The 17824-nt window shown below is 49.0% G+C and overlaps 1 protein-coding gene across 1 annotated transcript in view; it reads left to right on the top strand.

Moving 5' to 3' along the window:
* RASGEF1C (RasGEF domain family member 1C) overlaps nt 1-17324 on the top strand; it is a 129154-nt gene extending 111830 nt beyond the window's left edge. The window contains exons 8-15 of the mRNA NM_001435036.1: nt 1537-1626; nt 3178-3280; nt 3823-3902; nt 3984-4079; nt 7522-7617; nt 9575-9698; nt 16072-16144; nt 16646-17324. Of these exons, the coding sequence (NP_001421965.1) occupies nt 1537-1626; nt 3178-3280; nt 3823-3902; nt 3984-4079; nt 7522-7617; nt 9575-9698; nt 16072-16144; nt 16646-16670 (687 nt within the window). The 3' untranslated portion in view covers nt 16671-17324. The remainder of the gene's footprint in view (nt 1-1536; nt 1627-3177; nt 3281-3822; nt 3903-3983; nt 4080-7521; nt 7618-9574; nt 9699-16071; nt 16145-16645) is intronic.
* The last annotated feature ends 500 nt before the right edge of the window (nt 17325-17824 follow it).

Raw genomic sequence — 17824 nt, forward strand, 5'->3', positions numbered from 1 at the left:
GGGATGGCACCCCACACCAGTACTCTGGCCTGGAAAATCCCATGGATGGAGGAGCCTGGTGGGCTGCAGTCCATGGGGTCACGAAGAGTCGGACACGACTGAGCGACTTCCCTTTCGCTTTTCACTTTCATGCATTGGAGAAGGAAATGGCAACCCACTCCAGTGTTCTTGCCTGGAGAATCCCAGGGACGGGGGAGCCTGGTGGGCTGCCGTCTATGGGGTCGCACAGAGTCGGACACGACTGAAGCGACTTAGCAGCAGCAAAGTCTATTTTGTCTAATATTAAGATAGCTATGTGATATTTATCATGCGTATTTTTCTATTTTTATTTATATCCCTGTGTTTGGGATGTAGCTCTTGAAAATAACAGGCGGTTGGATTTTTTTTTAATTAATGACTAAACAAATCCATGTAGAGTAATTTCTGATCTGTGTGGATTTGTTTTTACCGTCTTCTGTCGTACCTTGCCTTCTTTACCTATTCTTTTTTCTTTCTTTGCTTCTTTTGGATTCTCTGAAATTGTGATACACTTATACAGTGGATTTATAAAATTATGTTTCCATTTTTTAAATTATGTTTCTAAAGGACATTTGATAGCACATGAGAACGTTCATGTGGGAAAATATGGAAATATATAGTTATAGATAGAAACGTACATACATATGACTGATCCTCATTATTTGTCATCCTTATATCCTATAGTCATCATGAACACTGAATTGGCAAATTCTGAGTCCTTACTCCTAAGGAAAATACAAGATTAGGTTCCTTGCGAGCATCTCATCACAGCCTTTTCACCAACCAGTCAATATATAACCTTGATTTGTGTGTGTTTCTGTTTAATGAGCCCTTATATTGTTGATTCAGTAACACTGAATTCATGGCCAACAGTACTACAACGCACGTCTGAATGAAGCTTGTCAGACACATATTTTCTTCCTTAGGGTACATGTCAGCCTCCGTGTGCTTAGGAACATGAGACAGCATGGCAGCGCTGTGCTGGAGGGTTCCATCTCTGTGCTTGGGGCCACTCTGACCAGTGAAGTCACCAACAAACATCACGAAAACGCAAAAAATAACACTAAGTAGATTCGGAAAAGGACACTTGTTTACAGTACAGAAGCCGAAACCAGAAGTCAGGGCATCAGCTCAACCTCAGCTGGGAACTCACAGGCGTGCTGGGTGACAAACATCTTGCCGCTCTGTGCATGTCCACAGATGACCAAGAATTGATGTGAGTGTGAATTTGGAGGTTACAAATGAAATGAAATTTTAGGAAGCAAACACGAAATTTATGAGTAATGAGCATTAACTGTGTGTAGGGGTATATGATATATACATACATTAAGTTACATCTTTAGGTGTATAGAAAATATAACTAGAAGGATATGTCAAATCACTGATATTTGTGGATGGTTTTGAGGTTTTGACGTTTCTGAGATTGTCTATAATGATGATGGCTGACTTTTAAAAAGTTATTCATGTTCAAAAAGTTACGGACAAAAAGTCTGAGCGTGGTTCTTGTGTCTTTCCTAGCCTTGTTTCAGTGACAAGACTAACAACCTGGAAGCTTACGTGAAATGGTTCAACAGACTGTGCTACCTCGTGGCTACGGAGATCTGCATGGTGCGTAGACCCTGAGCTGGCATGGCCAAAGCTGGCCGGGGCTGGAGAGGAGTCCCCCTGGGGGGGAACCAGAAGGCCATGATGAGCCCATCTGTCTCCTAGCCCAAAGCCAGGCTGGGCACCCTCTGAGATACCAGGTGTTACCTGGCTTCTGCCTGTAGAGACATTTCCCCCTGAGTAGAGCCTGGCATGAATCCACCTGCCGGTCCCAGAGGGAGTCAGAGAGATGCTTACTGAGGGAGAGGGGAGTAGGCTATCCACTTCTCCCACCTGTGCCTGAGGCGGCCTGGCCTGCAGCTGAATTCTGTGTGGCTCACTCAGGACTTGGTAGAAATAATCCAACTTTAAGAAGTGGGAGATCGCCCTTTGAAGTCCAGGTCCCTGGCATCTCCCAGAAAGCAGGGAGATTCGGCAACACCGAGCTGGACGTGCTGGCCACTGGATCTCAGCCCTGTTGAGCCAGACCCTGCCGAGCCTCCTCCACGGCAGCGGGGCCCTCTCCCCAGTCCATTCCTCCACTGTGAGGTGAAGCCCAGGGCCCCCTGTCTCAGGGACAGTTTGGAGGGAGCATATGTGCTGGGGTGGGCTCTCTGGAAGCAGACAGAGCTTGGGGGGTAAGGGGTTTGTTTATGGGGTCAACGCCTGCAATCGAGAAAGTGGGAGAGGCTCAAGTGGCTCCCGTCAGGACGCCCACACCCTGCCGTGGTCGAGCCTGCTCGTCCGCCTTGCTTGCTCACTGTCGCCATCGCTGTGGGCGCTGCCCTCCAAAGCACAGCAGGACCTCAGGTGGCAGCCCCCTGAAGGGTTCAGGTGCCACAGCTCCACCAGTAACACAACACACTTCTCAGCGGCAGTAAAGACCACGCCGCACGTCTGGGAGGCAGGCAATCTCCTTAGAGAGGACACTGTGGGGTTCCGTGAGCCCTGCCTCTTCTGACTTCGCATCCCTGGCCTGGGAGCCAAGAGAGATGGGGCTTTACCCAAGCAAAACCTGGACCGAGCTCACCCCAGAGCCAGGCATCACTCAGCCAGAGAAGGACATGGTCTGGTCCTGAGTCCTCAAAGAAGTCAAAGTCTCACACAGTCAGCTGGCATTGGGGGTGAGGTCGCACAGTCATTTGACAGAAAGCAGTGGTGGGGCTGCTAGGGGACAGGGCCTCGGGGTCACCGTGTGGCCACCACACCCCATGCAGAGTGAAGGCTGTTTGGTGCTGGGAAGAGAGGTGAGGTGGCTCTGCTTCCTGCACCCAAGGGAAGAGATGCTGGCACTGAGCCTGAGAGGAGGGGGACATGAGAGGCCCCCAGTGCCCCCCATGTTGCAGGTGGCTCATGTGTCCCCACAGAAGTCCCACCACCCTCCACTTGACCCTCTGTGCAATGGACTCTGTGCTGCCTCCCCCCGGGGCGTGGTGAGACCCTGAGTCCTCAGGCTGCAGATCACCCTGGTCCAAAGCATCTCAGCTGGAAAGTTTAATGAGGGGCAAGATGCCTAAGCAGGTCAGCGCAGGGTGGGGACCCCTCGTCACTGAGGCTCGGGTACCCTGTCCCCAGCCAGCCAAGAAGAAACAGAGGGCCCAGGTGATTGAGTTCTTCATCGACGTGGCTCGGGAGTGCTTCAACATCGGCAACTTCAATTCCCTAATGGCCATCATCTGTGAGTGGGCCGGCCAGGCCTGGGGCCCCCAGGGCAAGTGCTCCCAGAGAGGGTGGGGCGGGCGCGGCCAGGCAGTGGGGCGCCAGCCAGGATGTGCCTCTGAGCAGGAGGTGGGTGCTGGCTGGGCCCCAATTCCCCCACCCTACCCTGAAGTCCTGGGGAGGTGCCCCTTTAGAGGCAAGCCCAGCCCTTTCAATGTGCTTGGTGAGAGCTTGGCAGCGTGTACCCAGATTCAGAGCGAGTGGGGACCCAAAGCAGGCTCCTGGTCACAGTATAGGCCCATGTTGTGGGCATGGGGACAGGGGTCTGCACATACAGAAGCCAGGCCAGCCTGGACACAGCGTCCATTGGCGCCCACCCACCCCTCATCTGGCAGGCTGAGGCTCCCCCAAATGTCAGCCCTCATCAGGGTGCAGCCTGAAAGGATTAGGGGATCACCCAGCTGGGGGCTTCCCAGAGGAGCTGTGTAGCAATAAAACTATGCAGCCCAGACTACCCCTGCCAGCCTGGCCCTGTGCCCAGCTTAGCCATCCCTCTTCCAGCTGGCATGAACATGAGCCCGGTCTCCAGGCTGAAGAAGACTTGGGCCAAAGTGAAGACAGCTAAGTTTTTCATCCTCGAGGTAAGCAAGGCTACTGGGCTGCTGGGGGCCACCAGCATCCCCAGGACACAGTTGCCCGAATGCCTCCCTGTCTTCTTGCAGCACCAGATGGACCCAACAGGCAACTTCTGCAACTATAGAACAGCCCTGCGAGGGGCAGCCCACCGCTCCCTGACTGCCCACAGCAGCCGGGAGAAGGTAAGTCAGAGGCTTACCTGGCCCTCAGAGTTCCCCCCTGCTCTGGACCACCTGGGCTCAGGAGAGCTGTATCAGAGATCCTAGGTGGGGACTGGAAGGTCACTTGGTCCAATCCCTGCCCTTCTACAACCCCTGTAATAGATAGTCATGCCACCTTGCTTGAATGCCTCCAGTATACGGAACTCACCATTTCCCCAAACAGATCAAGACACTCCCTAGCAGCTCTAACTGGTAGCTAGATGGATGGATGGGTCAATGGAAGAATGGATGGAAGAAGGATAAATAGATGGGTGGAAGGGTGTGAAGAGGGGAGGGAGGAAAGATGGAAGGAAGAATGGAAGGCTAGAGGTTGGAAGGAAGGTAGAGGGAGGAAATGAAGGAGGGGAGGAAGGGAGGAAGTTTGGAGGTGCTGTCGCAGCCCTCCAGTGTCCCAGGCCAAAACTTTGCGGCCAGAAGTTCACTCTGTTCTCTTCCTGCCTGTGGCTGGCTCCTTCTACCCCTCCCGCTCCCCTCGTCTCTGTCGTGAAGCCCCTCCACACAGGTCTCTCTGGGTGACCTCCGTGTTGAGCTGGGTTCCGATGGAACCGCTCAAGTCCAGAGAACAAGGGCACAGGTTTACAGTCGTGAGGAAGCACAGAAGTGGTGAAAAATTCTCCCACATGGGAGATGCTGCCACCCTGAGGACCGCTCCAACGGCCCTGCCTCCAAGAGGCCTGCACCAGGCACCCGAGGGGCCGCCTCTGTCCCCAGAGCCCCACTGCCCTGGATCCCCACCCTCCATCCATCTCAGCAGGGCTCCCATTCCAACTCCATTTAGCTCTCACACCCCGGAACTGGACTAGGAACTCAGCACCACGGTGAGGGGCTGCAGATGGACGGAGACCACCCCACCTCTGGGCCCAGTAAGGAAGAGGGCAGGACAGGGCTCTGGAGCACAGCCCGCTGGTCCTGTCCTGTGTCCACTGCTTACCACTCTATGAGCTCGTATAAGCTACTGTACCTCAGTTAGTAAAGAATCTGCCTGCACTGCAGGAGGCCCAGATTCGATTCCTGGGTCAGGAAGATCCCCTGGAGAAGGGATTGGCAGCCCACTCCAGTATTCTTGCCTGGAGAATCCCATGGACAGAGGAGCCTGGGAGGCTACAGTCCATGGGGTCGCAAGAGTCAGACACGACTGAGCGACTGGACCACCACCGTGAGTTACTTAACCCTGAGCCTCAGCTTCCTCATCTGTGAGACGCGGTATTAAGAGCCCTACTTCACAGGACAGTGATGAGGATGAAATGTGATCCTGTCTGTACGCAGTTTAGCACACGAAGTGCTCAGGCCCACCACTGACGCCCCGGAGACCAGGGTGCAAGTGCAGACAGAAAGGGTCTAAACACGGCATGGGATATGGCAAAGACGCCCCTCACTGTGTAGGTCGTCTCCCGCCATACTGGTATCAGGAATGAATATATGTGACATGCTCTCACTGTCTCCAAGCCCTGGCACAGAGAAGACATGAGCAAATGGTTGCTGAACGGACATAAATCTAGGCTAACCAGTTCACCCCAGTTTGCCTGGGACTGCCCCAGGCTTAGCACCACAAGTTCTGCATTCCAGGAAACTCCTGTTGCCGACAAACCCTAGTGAGCCTGGCTCTGGCCCTGGCTTAGTGGTCACTAGCTAGGTGACCTTGTCCCAGGCCCTGACACTCCACGGGCCTCAGTTTCCCCCGCTGCCCTGCCCAGCTGAGCCAGCCACGCTTCAATGCTGTGCCGAGTGCTCAGTGCTCAGCTTCTCACCTCCAAGCCCTTGTCAGCTCGGATGGGGAATGATCTAGGCATTCCCCGAGCCAGAAGTGTCAGGACTTGAGGGACGGGCTGGAAGCTGGCTGTAGCTGGACTGGCCACACGGGCCCAGCTCTGGAGCCTGAGGGCAGAGCAGATGTGTTATTTCCTGTGCTGGCAAAACACAGCACAAGGTAGCTTACAACAACAGAAATGTCCTGTCTCACAGTGCCAGAGGCCTGAGGCCAAAGTCAAGGTTGGCAGGGCCACTCTCTCTCCAGAGGCTCTATGAAAGGATTCTTCTTTGCCTCTCCTGGTTTCCGATGGCCATATGCATTCCTTGGCTAGTGACTGCATCACTCCTACCTGTCTCTGTTTTCACATGACTGTGTGAAACAGATAGTATATGTCCAAATTTACCTCTTTTTATAAAAGTACCTGCCCACATAATCCAGTATGACCTCATCTCCACTTAATTCCATCCATAGCAAGACTGTATCTCCAAATAAGTTCCCATTTGTAAGCACTGGGTTTTAGGACATGAACATGCCTTTTCAGAGGGGCACAATTCAATCCACACATAAGGTAGACCCAACTGACCCCCAGCAGTAGTCTGAGCTGTCAGCAGCTGGTCTCCTTTCTTGTGCTAAGTGCTAAGTCCCTTCAGTCATGTCTGACTCTGTGTGACCCTGTGGACTGTAGCCCACCAGGCTCCTCTGTCCATGGGATTTTCCAGGCAAGAGTACTGGCATGGGTTGCCATGCCCTCTCCAGGGGATCTTCCCCGCCCAGGGATTGAACCCGCATCTCTTACATCTCCTGCACTAGCGGGCAGGTTCTTTACCACTAGCACCACCTGGGGTCACCAGGTGCAGAATAAGGAGGGAGAAACAAGACATCCGACAGTGAAACAGACATCTGGCCCTTCTCAGGCTGAGTGCAGAAGCCCATCCCTTCAGGAGCCAGAGTAGGGATGTTTCCTGGCCTTGCCCTGATATGGTGCGATCAGATCTTTAGCTTCAAGAAAGACATGGAATAGCACATTGTTAAATATATTTGTAAAAGAGGCCAAAGAGTTTCACAGCAGATGATTCACATTCCATTTTTTTAATTCATAAAACCAAAACTTTTAAAAAAATTGTTCTATTTCAATCTATTTATTCTTGTTTTTAATATTTATTTTATATTTAGCAGTGTGCTCAGCACACACCATTCCTCCTGGGGCACATGAGTGGGGAGGCCTGTCTGTGGACCCGTGATCCGTCGGGGGAGGCTCCCACTGGCCTCTCCCAACAGACGATGGGAGAACATTCAAAGGCCACTGAAACTCTGCATCTTTCCCTCGGCCCCAACACGAGGGGGGAATGGTATTGTATACAGCAGGAGCTCAATCAGCACCGGGGTCCGATGGGGCCTAGGAGAAAATAGTCTGGCTCCAGTTTATGCCTCCTTTGCAGTTTCCACGTTGCCCACCCCCATGGTGCATACTAAGTAGTCTATAACCCGTGGATCTCTGAGACTGGGCAGCCTTGCCCGGGAAGTCTCTCCTGCCCTCTGCATGGGGCTATCTGAGGGCCCTGGGGCAGGGGGCTGCTGACACAGCTGCCTCTCTCCTGTGCAGCCACTATGGGGAGGCCAGCTAAGGGCTGACCTGCACCCTCTCCCTTCCAGATCGTCATCCCCTTCTTCAGCCTGCTCATCAAAGACATCTACTTCCTAAATGAGGGCTGTGCCAACCGCCTCCCCAACGGACATGTCAACTTTGAGGTAGGGTCCAGGCCCTTGGAGGGCCTGCCACCAAGTTAGGCAGACTGATAAGACCTCCCCGAGCTGGCCCCGAGTGGTTGGATTAATGTAGGGCTCTGAGGCGGAGTGCAGCAGTTTGCAGCCAGCATCAGGGTGGGACTGTTGGGGTCCCTCTGCATCTTCCGCAGTAAGAAACTGAGGCTCATGATCACGTGGATCCCCACTCTGTAGAGGCCTTGTGCCCAGCACAGGTGAAGTAGCATAATTTTCAGTCCTTAAGAAGCATCAGGCTGGTGAGAGAGAGAGCCGTGCAGACCCATGGTGACAACTGACGAGGTGCTGTGACAGGAGCCGCATAGGAGCACAGTTCAAGGTCAGGAGAGGCCTTCCAAAGGACGGGCCCTTAGCAGCAGGAGGAAGTGATCAGGCAAAGTGGAAAGAAGGAGATAAAGACTTCCTCTCCCTCTGCAGATAACATCACTGGCAGCTCAAGTGTTCTTCCCTCCTCCAGGAAGCCCCTACTGACTCACAGGCAGAGGGAGGCCCTTACATAGTGGGCTGTTATCCATCAGTCACAGCACTCAAGTCCCCAAGCTCTTTAGAAGCAAGGCCAGGCTGATCCACTCCGTGTCTTGACCCAACACACAGACTCAGGCAGCACATGTGTCTCAAAGTGGCTTGTGGGCTGGGCATGGAAGGGGAGCAATGGAAGAGGAGTCCCAAGGGCACAGGCTAGTGATAGCAGATGGTCACTGAGTCAGACAGAGCATCGCATGAGCAGTGACTCCCAATCCACAGGAAAGCAGGGGCTTTTCTCCTGCAAGTGGGCCAGCCCTACCCTGGTACAGCCCCACTCATTCTCCAAGTGGTAGCAGTTCTGGGTTGGACCCTCACTCTGTCCAGTCTCAGTCTCTCCCACCATGGGACAGGGCTTCCACCATGACCACACAGAGGGCCTGGGAGGCGTGGACATGCAGCAGGGCTGGCCAAGGGCTCTGCCGCTACCTGCTACTGACAGGGCCCACAGCGAATGCCTGGACTCTCTCACCTGGAGCTGCCTCTGCTGTGGCCTCACCTGGACACCCCAGCAGGTCTTCACATGCTACCCACAGGCCTGATGACCCCTGAGGGCTGGGCATAGCTGGACGAAGCCCAGTCCAGCAGGTGGCCTGGGTGCCGCATCCCAGGGGAACAGTCCAGGCTGCATGCAACAAGGAAGAGGCTGGGCTTGGGAGACCACAGGGGCTAAGGGGCCAGGGAGTTCACAGTGCACACCCTGTCTTTTGTCTTTCTTGAATTGGTCCTTATAACCAGGGCCTAGGAGGAAGGGTGGGTGGTTGGACAAGAAGGCAAGGTACTTAAGTGGCCGCAGATCCCTGGGTGTGGGTAGTGGGGGCTAGAGGCAGACACCAAGGCTGATCAGAGGAGGCCACAGAGTGAGGTTCTCACCCAGTCACAACTTTGTATTTAAAAAGCCTTCTTTAAGTTAGCAGATTTTAAAATTTTAAATAAATGTCTTTAAATTTTACTCAAAATTCTACTTCAATGAGTTAAATTTTATTTAAACACATTTATTTAAATGCATTTACATCTCAGACTTACAGGGATATATCAGTTGCCATAAGTTGAGATAACCACAAAAATAAGCAGAACGAAACTAAAGCAGTAGTCACCTCTAGTAATGCACTGCCTGCTGATGGCCATAGTCCAGGACTGCCCTTTCCCCAAGACAAGAAAGGGGGATGAGCCTTAGGTATTGGGTGTAGCAAATTCTTCACAGAGAATAAAGAGAGATGACCAGCATCCAGATTTCCTGATGAGTGACTGTCATTTTCTGCCCCGTGATCCACTCTGCCCGCCCTAGAAGCAGGCCTCACTGGGAGTGATGAGAGAGGACGAGCCAGGGCCAACTCTGCTGTCACAGGTGACCTCCAGGCACTAAGGGCGCCTACACTTTATGTCTCTATGTCGTTGGCAGAAATTTCTGGAGCTGGCCAAGCAAGTAGGAGAGTTCATCACCTGGAAACAAGTGGAGTGTCCCTTCGAGCAAGACCTCAGCATCACCCACTACCTGCACACTGCCCCCATCTTCAGCGAGGATGGTAAGGCAGCCCCTGGCCTCCCTTGCCCTCAGCCATGAAACTCGTGGGAGGTCTCCTAGTCACATCACTGTTCAGGGCCCTTGCTGTGAGCAGGGATGCGCCACACCCAAGTGTGCTGGTTCTGGGAGGAAGCAGAGAAGACGGCATCCCCCAACTGGATAATTGCTGCCCCCAGAGCACAGGACAAGGCCTGGGGAGATGCAGGTTGTGGCCCCAAGGTCAGGCTGCTCCCTGGGCACAGTTTGGACGCTGTTGGACCTTGTAAATCTGAACGATGTTTGACCCTAATTCCCTCATCAGGAAAGTGGGCATGGTGATAAAAACAGCCCTCCCAGGGCTCATGTGGGGATGGTAAAGCACCAGGCTGACTGTGGGTCTTTTCACAGCTGGTGTCTGCGTGTGTATGTATGTATGCAGTGTGAGTACTCATGTACATATGTGTGCATGTGTAATACACACCGTCATGAAATGAGGCATCCATTCTCCCAAGCACTGTTGATATCCGTCCCCTTAAATAGGTTAGCATTTCCATCTGATCATTTGTCAGATACAACAGATTTGCTTATGAATTTACTGAGTATACTCCCGGAGCTGCCTCCTCCAGAAAGAGAAAGTAATGGAGAAGCAGTCATCTGGGGCTGAGTTGATGACCTTCGCAGGGACAGTGTGGCCCCATGGTGAGCTGCTTTCTGGATGCAGGATGTCATGGGACCACGCTGGGAGGACGCTGCTTAGCACACAGGAGGCCTGATCCTCATCATGGCAGGCCTTCTACACATGGACCCACACCCGTGCTCAGGAAAACATCATCCGCCAAAAATAAAAAATTAAGGGAAAGAATTTTTTAGTGACTTGCTTCTGAATTAATATTTTCAACTTGGCCATTTTATTTTTTATATTTTGAAGTTAGTAAATTTGTGGGGGGGTCTCACCCATATCTGGAGTCTCCCCTACCACACGTAATGATAAGCTCACCAGCCTGGGTGCTCTCACCCCAGAAGCAGTGTTACCTATTGGCACCTATTGCATCTATAAAGTTGGGTAATGAGAGAAACTACTTCCTAGGGCCATGGTGAGAATTAACTGATGGGGACCAGTAAAGCCCAGTGGACTACATTCAATCAATACTAGTTGTATTCGTTTCTTATTGATGTGACAGATCACCACAGATGTGGTGGCTCAGAACAACACAAATTTGTCCTCTTATGACTACAGAAGTTAGCAAGCCTGAAATCAGTTCTACTGTGCTGAAATCGAGGTGTTGGCAGAACTGGTTATTTCTGAAAGTGTTGGGGGGAAATCCATTTCCGGCCGTTTACAACTTCTTGTGGCTGCCTGCCTGAATTCCTTGGTTTGTGGCCCCTTCTTCATTATGCTTTCTTATACCAGCCTCTGCTTCCACCATCATATTGCCTTCTGAAGTCAAGTCTCCCTCTTTCCCTCTTGTAAGGATACTTGTGATTGCAGTTAGGACCCACCCAGATAATCCAGGATAGATAATCTCCTCATCTCTAGATCCTTAACTAAATCATATTTGTGAAGTCCCTTTGGACCATATTCAGGGGATTAAGACCTGTATCTCTGGGGCCATTATTCAACCTACTAATGATTATTGTCATTAGTAGAACGTGGGCAATAAAATGTCAGAGGCACATTAGGAGAGAGGTGGGGAGAGTCTAGGCGCAGGAAGAGGAGAGGTTTGGGGGTGCATTCCATTCACTCCTTTAGTCAACAATATTTCTAGAGAGTCTGCTAACTGCCAGTCAGACAGACTGCCATGAACATACAAGTAAAATCCTGGCCCTTCTGGACTGCCCTTAGAGGGAAGCATCTTCCATTTTGACCCTCCTTTCTTCCTATCCTTCCCTCCACCCTCCACCCCCCCCCCCCCACACACACACAAAATAAGGCTGAGAAAATCAAGAAAAGGAACATAAGATGTATTGGGCCCCAGTTAGGATGGTCGAAGCCGCTGACAAAAGCCTGGCCCTGCCCTCAGTCCCATCGGACCTCTCCTGACAGGACGTGCTGGCAATCCAGTCAGCTCCCTGAAACAAGAGAAAATAGAGAAAATCTCAGCAGAGACATAGAATATATACGGAAGAGTCAAGTGGAAATTTTAGAACTGAAAAGTGCAACAACTGAAATAAGAAAACTGAACGGATGGGTTCAATCGCATAATGGAGAGAACAGAGGGAAGAAACAGTGAGCTGAAAGGCAGAACAATAGAAACTATACAGTCTTAACCACAGAGAAAAAAGACTGAGCCAAGCCCGAGGGGCCAGTGGGACTGTAACAAAAGATGTAGCACTTGTGTGATCAGAGTCTGGGAAGGAAAGGACAGGCTGGGCAGGGTTGAAAAGTACTCACAGACGTAATGGCAAGAAATTTCCCTACGTGGAAAAGACACAGACCTACAGATTCAAGAAGCTGAGTGAATCCCAAATGGGATAAACCAAAAGAACCTATACCGAGACATATCGTAATCAAACATCTGGAAACTAAAGAAAAAAAACAATCTTGAAAGTCCCGAGAGGGAAATGACAGTACCTACAGGAGAAAAACAATTCAAAGACATCAGGTTCGTCATCAGATACCACAGCCAGGGGCAGTGGCACATTTTTCAAGTGCTGAAAGGAAACAACTATCAACCCATAATTTTATATCCAGTGAAAATATCCTTTAGGAACTTACTGTAGATAAGTCAAAATGGGATTCTAGAAACTGTTCAAGGAATCCATGAGAAAAGAAGAAACACAAAACACAGAACAAAAAGAAAACAATATATGAGTAAATAAATAAACAGGCAGACTTAAGCTCTAACATGTCAATAATTATATTAACATAAGTGATCCAAATACAGAGATTGGCAGAGTAAATTAAAAATGTGACCCAACTATATGCTGTCTACATGAAACTCATTTTCAAATATAATGATATAGACAGGTTAAAAAGTAAAATGATGGGAAAACATTAATCAAAAAAAAGCAGAAATGGCAGTATTACTATAAGATAAATTGCTTCAGAGCAAAGAAAATTTCCAGAGACAGAGAGGAACATTCAGTTCAGTTCAGTTGCTCAGTCGTGTCTGACTCTTTGCACCCCATGAACCACAGCATGGCAGGCCTCCCTGTCCATCACCAACTACTGGAGTCCACCCAACCCATGTCCATTGAGTCGGTGATATCATCCACCCATCTCATCCTCTGTCATCCCCTTCTCCTCCTGCCCTCAATCTTTCCCAGCATCAGGGTCTTTTCAAATGAGTCAGCTCTTCACATCAGGTGACCAAAGTATTGGAGTTTCAGCTTCAACATCAGTCCTACCAATGAACACCCAGGACTGATCTCCTTTAGGATGGACTGGTTGGATCTCCTTGAAGTCCAAGGGACTCTCAAGAGTCTTCTCCAACACCACAGTTCAAAAGCATCGATTCTTCCAAGCTCAGCTTTCTTTATAGTCCAAATCTCACATCCATACATGACTACTGGAAAAACCATAGTCTTGACTAGATGGACCTTTGTTGACAAAGTAATGTCTCTGCTTTTTAATATGCTGTCTAGGTTGGTCATAACTTTCCTTCCAAGGAGTAAGCATCTTTTAATTTCATGGCTGCAATCACCATCTGCAGTGATTTTGGAGCCCCAAAAATAAAGTCAGCAACTCTTTCCATTGTTTCCCCATCTATTTCCCATGAAGTGGTGGGACCAGATGCCATGATCTTCGTTTTCTGAATGTTGAGCTTTAAGCCAACTTTTTCACTCTCCTCTTTCACTTTCATCAAGAGGCTCTGTAGTTCTTCACTTTCTGCCATAAGGGTGGTGTCATCTGCATACCTGAGGTTATTGATATTTCTCCCAGAAATCTTGATTCCAGCTTGTGCTTCCTCCAGCCCAGCGTTTCCCATGATGTACTCTGCATATAAGTTAAATAAGCAGGGTGACAACATACAGCCTTGACGTACTCCTTTTACTATTTGGAACATTATGTAATAATAACATGGTCGGTCCCCCAAGAAGATGTAGCAATCCTAAATGTGTATCCACCAAGCAACAATGTTTATGAAGCAAAACTCAATAGAACTGAAAGGAGAAATAAGTAGATCCACAAGTATTAATATAATTGGTGACTTCAACACCCTCTCTTAACAACTGATATAACAACTAGGGAGGAAATCAGCAAAGACAAAGCAGAACTCACCAATACCATCCAAGAGGATCCAATGGACATTTATAAACCATTCCATATAACTACAGCAGAATACACATTTTTTTCAATTGCCCATAGAACATATACCAAGATAAACCATATCCTGAGCTACATAAGACAAAGTGCAACAAATTTAAATAACTGAAATCATGTGGCATATATACTCTGATCACAACAGAATCAAACTAGAAATCAATAACAGAAGATAACAGGAAAATCTCCAAATGCTTAGAATCTAAATAACATCCTTCTAAATAATCCATGAGTTAAGACGTCTCTGGGAAATAAAAAATAATTGAACTAAATGGAAATGCTATCAAAATTTGTGGGACATAGCTAAAGAAGGGCTGAGAGAATTTTACAGCATGGAATGTATACATTAGAAAAAATGAAACACCTTGAATCAATCATCTCAGTTCCCACTCCAAGAACCTAGAAAAAGAGGAGCAAAATAAACCAAAAGTCAGCAGAAGGAAAGAAATAAGAGCACAAGAGAGCAGAAATCAATGAAATGGAAAACAGAACAATTTTAAAAAGTTAATTAAAGAGCTTGTTCTTAATAAAATTTCCATCCTCTAGCAAAGAACATCTTGACAAAGAAAAATGAGAGAAAGACAGAAATTATTAATATTGGGAATGAACCAGAGTATCACTACAGACTCTGCCAACATCAAAAGACTCATAAGGAAATACTATGAACAACTATATGCATGTAAATTTGACAATTTAGATGAAATGGACCAATTTCTCAAAAAACACAAACTTCCACAATTCAACATAAAATAGATAATTTGAATAGCCTATAGCTATTAAGAAAACTGAGTTTTTCATTTAAAAGCACTCCAAAATGGAGTATCTGAGCCCATATGGTTATACTAGAGAAGTCTACCAGATATTTAAAGAAATAACACTGACTCTGTACCATCTCCTTCAGAAAAAGACTGAAGAGGAGGGAACTTCCCAGGTTGCTCATAAAGCTAATATTATGATGTCAAAATCAGACAAACAGTACAGATAATACAGACTGATGTCCCTCATGTATACAGATGCAGAAAATCCTTCAGAAAATACTAGCAAATACAATTCAGCAATATATAAAAATAATTATGTATCATGACTTATTCCAGAGATGCAAGGCTATTCAGTATTTAAATAGATAACAGAGAACCCAGAGAGAGACCCACACGAATATTCCAAGTGATTTTTGACAAAAGTGCAAAAACAATTCAGTGAAGGAAAGATAGTCTTCACAACAAATGATGCAAGTGTATCCGGACATCCACAGGGCAAAAAATGAACTTCAACCTAAGCCTCACATTTTATACAGAAATTAACTCAAAATGGATCACAGGCTTGAATGTAAAACTATAAAACTTTTAGGAAAAAAAAAGGGAAGCAAGAGAAAATCTTCAGAATGTAGAACCAGACAAAGAGTTTCTTATAAAACTAAATATGCAACTACCATATGACTCGGCAGTTATTCTCTTGGGCATGTGTTTATTCCAGAGAAATGAATGTTTACATGTTTTCACAAAAACTCATACACCGATGTTTACAGAAGCTTAATTTGTTACAGCCAAAGACTGGAAACCACCCAGATGGCCTTCAGTGGGTGAATGGTTAAACAAAGTATGGTATGGAATACTATTCAGCTACAAAAAGGAATGAACCACACTGATACACACTACAGCATGGATGAATCTCCAGAGAGTTACAGAGTGAAAAGAGCCAATCCCAAAAGGTTACATACTGCGTGATTCCATTTATATAACATTCTTGAAATGTCAAAATAAAGATACAGGGAACAGATTAATGGTGGTCAGGGATTAAGGAAGGAGTGGGGCTGGAAGGGAGCTGGGTGTGGCTGTAAAAGGGCAGCATGAGGGATCCCTGTGGTGATGGGATGTTCTGCACCTTGACTATGTTAACACCAATATCCTGGTGATAATCTCGTCCTATAGTTTGGCAATTGGTTACTGTTGGGAGACACTGGGTAAAAGGTGCATGGACCTCCCTGTATTACTTCTTACAATTGCATGTGAATCTGCAGTTACATCCCAATGACAAATTAATTCAAAAACAAAAAGCACGTGAGACTGTTGAGTATAGAAGAGGTTATTATCAATGATCATAAATGCATAATATCACTTCATTTTCTGATTAGGTCTTTATTTGGCTTCTTATGAAAGTGAGAGCCCAGAGAACCAAACAGAAAAAGAGAGGTGGAAATCTCTAAGGTGAGTCTATGTGCCAAGACAAGGTTGGGGGGTGGGAGGGCAGGGTAGAGGGAGGGGTCGGACGCTTGGGGCCAAGTCAGAGCTGAGGGACTTCAACCATACCAGGAGGTTGTCAGCCTCCTGGGAGGCCCTCCGTGGGGGTGGGGGCAGGTCAGACCAGGGTCTTAGAGGTTAGGGAGGAACTCAAGCACTGGGGTATGGAGAAGAGGTGAGGACCGTGACCCCCCAGAGCTTGAGGTTGCCTCGTGGGCAGCTGAGGTGTGTGCCCCAGGGCCTGGATCCCCAGTCCACACTCATGCTAGAAAGTTAGACACGTACCATCTCTTCTTGTTCAGCCTGTTAATACAGCTGAACAAGGTCAGAAAGGAGGAGCAGCAGTGGGCTCTGAGGACTGAGCCACAAAGATGGCACATGCCCCTCTGGGGTGGGGGTCACAGCGGGTGTATAACCACAGGCCAGGCCAGCAGGTTCTCACCACCCTCAGCATGTTTAAATCTGCAGGTCTTCTATTCTGGGGAAGACGTGAGAGGCACTGAGCTGGAGGAGGAGGAGGAGGGAGAGGAAGAGAGGAAGCCAGCCTTCTGCAGCCCTGCCTGCCCCAGCCAGCCTAGTGGGAGTAGGAGGCATTGATGCGTCACTGCTTTGCAAACTGGGATCCTGTGGCCTGCCACCTGCCACAGAGACCACACGGCCCAGGCGAACTTTCTCCACCTTTTGTGAAACCTCAGCCCTGGAAGGGCCCAGGGCCTCCAAACATATGAGGGGCACGTGCCTCGGGAGCCCTGCCTTCAGAACAGTGGTGGTCACATTGCTGGTCAATCTGTCTGTCCTCGGCAATGATCCAAGAGGTTGGGCGGCTACGGTCTCACCCTCGCCACGGAGGTAGACACCTAGCCTGTCTCCAGGTGACCTGGGAGCCTTCATATCTCCAGCAGACATGAGAGGAGCCACAGCCCACTTGTGGCCCCTGCCATTTTACTAATGGACCCAGTCCTGCCCATTGAGATGGGCTGGTTTCTGTAGCCCTGTGTATACCCTTTCAGCATCCTGCTGGTATCAGGATAGCTTCCTGGTGAGAGCTATGACGCCGGTCAGTAAGACAAATTTGAGTCACGCACGTGACCACTTGTACAGTACATTGTAAATTTTAGAGTTGGTATAAACACATTGGTATACCCTGTGTATTCACATCCACTTCACCTCTCTCACTAGTGACTTTCTGCCAGGATGCAGGGCAGTGTCCCAATTCAGGCCCAGGAACGCAGTGACCACAGGTCAGGAGGGGGACTTGGGGGCCATTTCCATGCCATAGACCCCATATCCTGCTGAAACTTGCTGGTGCACAGTAGGTATTTGGTGAGCTTCAGTGAGTGGATACTGACAGCCATGTGTGAGGCCAGATGCCTCGCTTGTTTGGGTGACTAGTGATGGAGTCGGGGAGGACCCACAGCCCATAGGAGGTCCTCCAGTGGGCTCTCACTCTGCCCTTCACACACTGAGCCACATTTCTGGACCTGGAGCAAATGGGTCATGGAGCTGCTGAGCCCCCACCTGGCATGTGACCAGGTCACCTAGTCAAGAAGTCAGGGAGTGTGATGGGCACCCCCATTCCTAGTCAGGGTCTGAGCGCAGAGGACCATGTTGAAGATGCACTGATGCATCCTGGCCAGCTCCTGACCA

This window comes from Bos taurus, chromosome 7 (genome assembly GCF_002263795.3).
Source record: "Bos taurus isolate L1 Dominette 01449 registration number 42190680 breed Hereford chromosome 7, ARS-UCD2.0, whole genome shotgun sequence".
Classification (NCBI taxonomy): Eukaryota; Metazoa; Chordata; class Mammalia; order Artiodactyla; family Bovidae; genus Bos; species Bos taurus.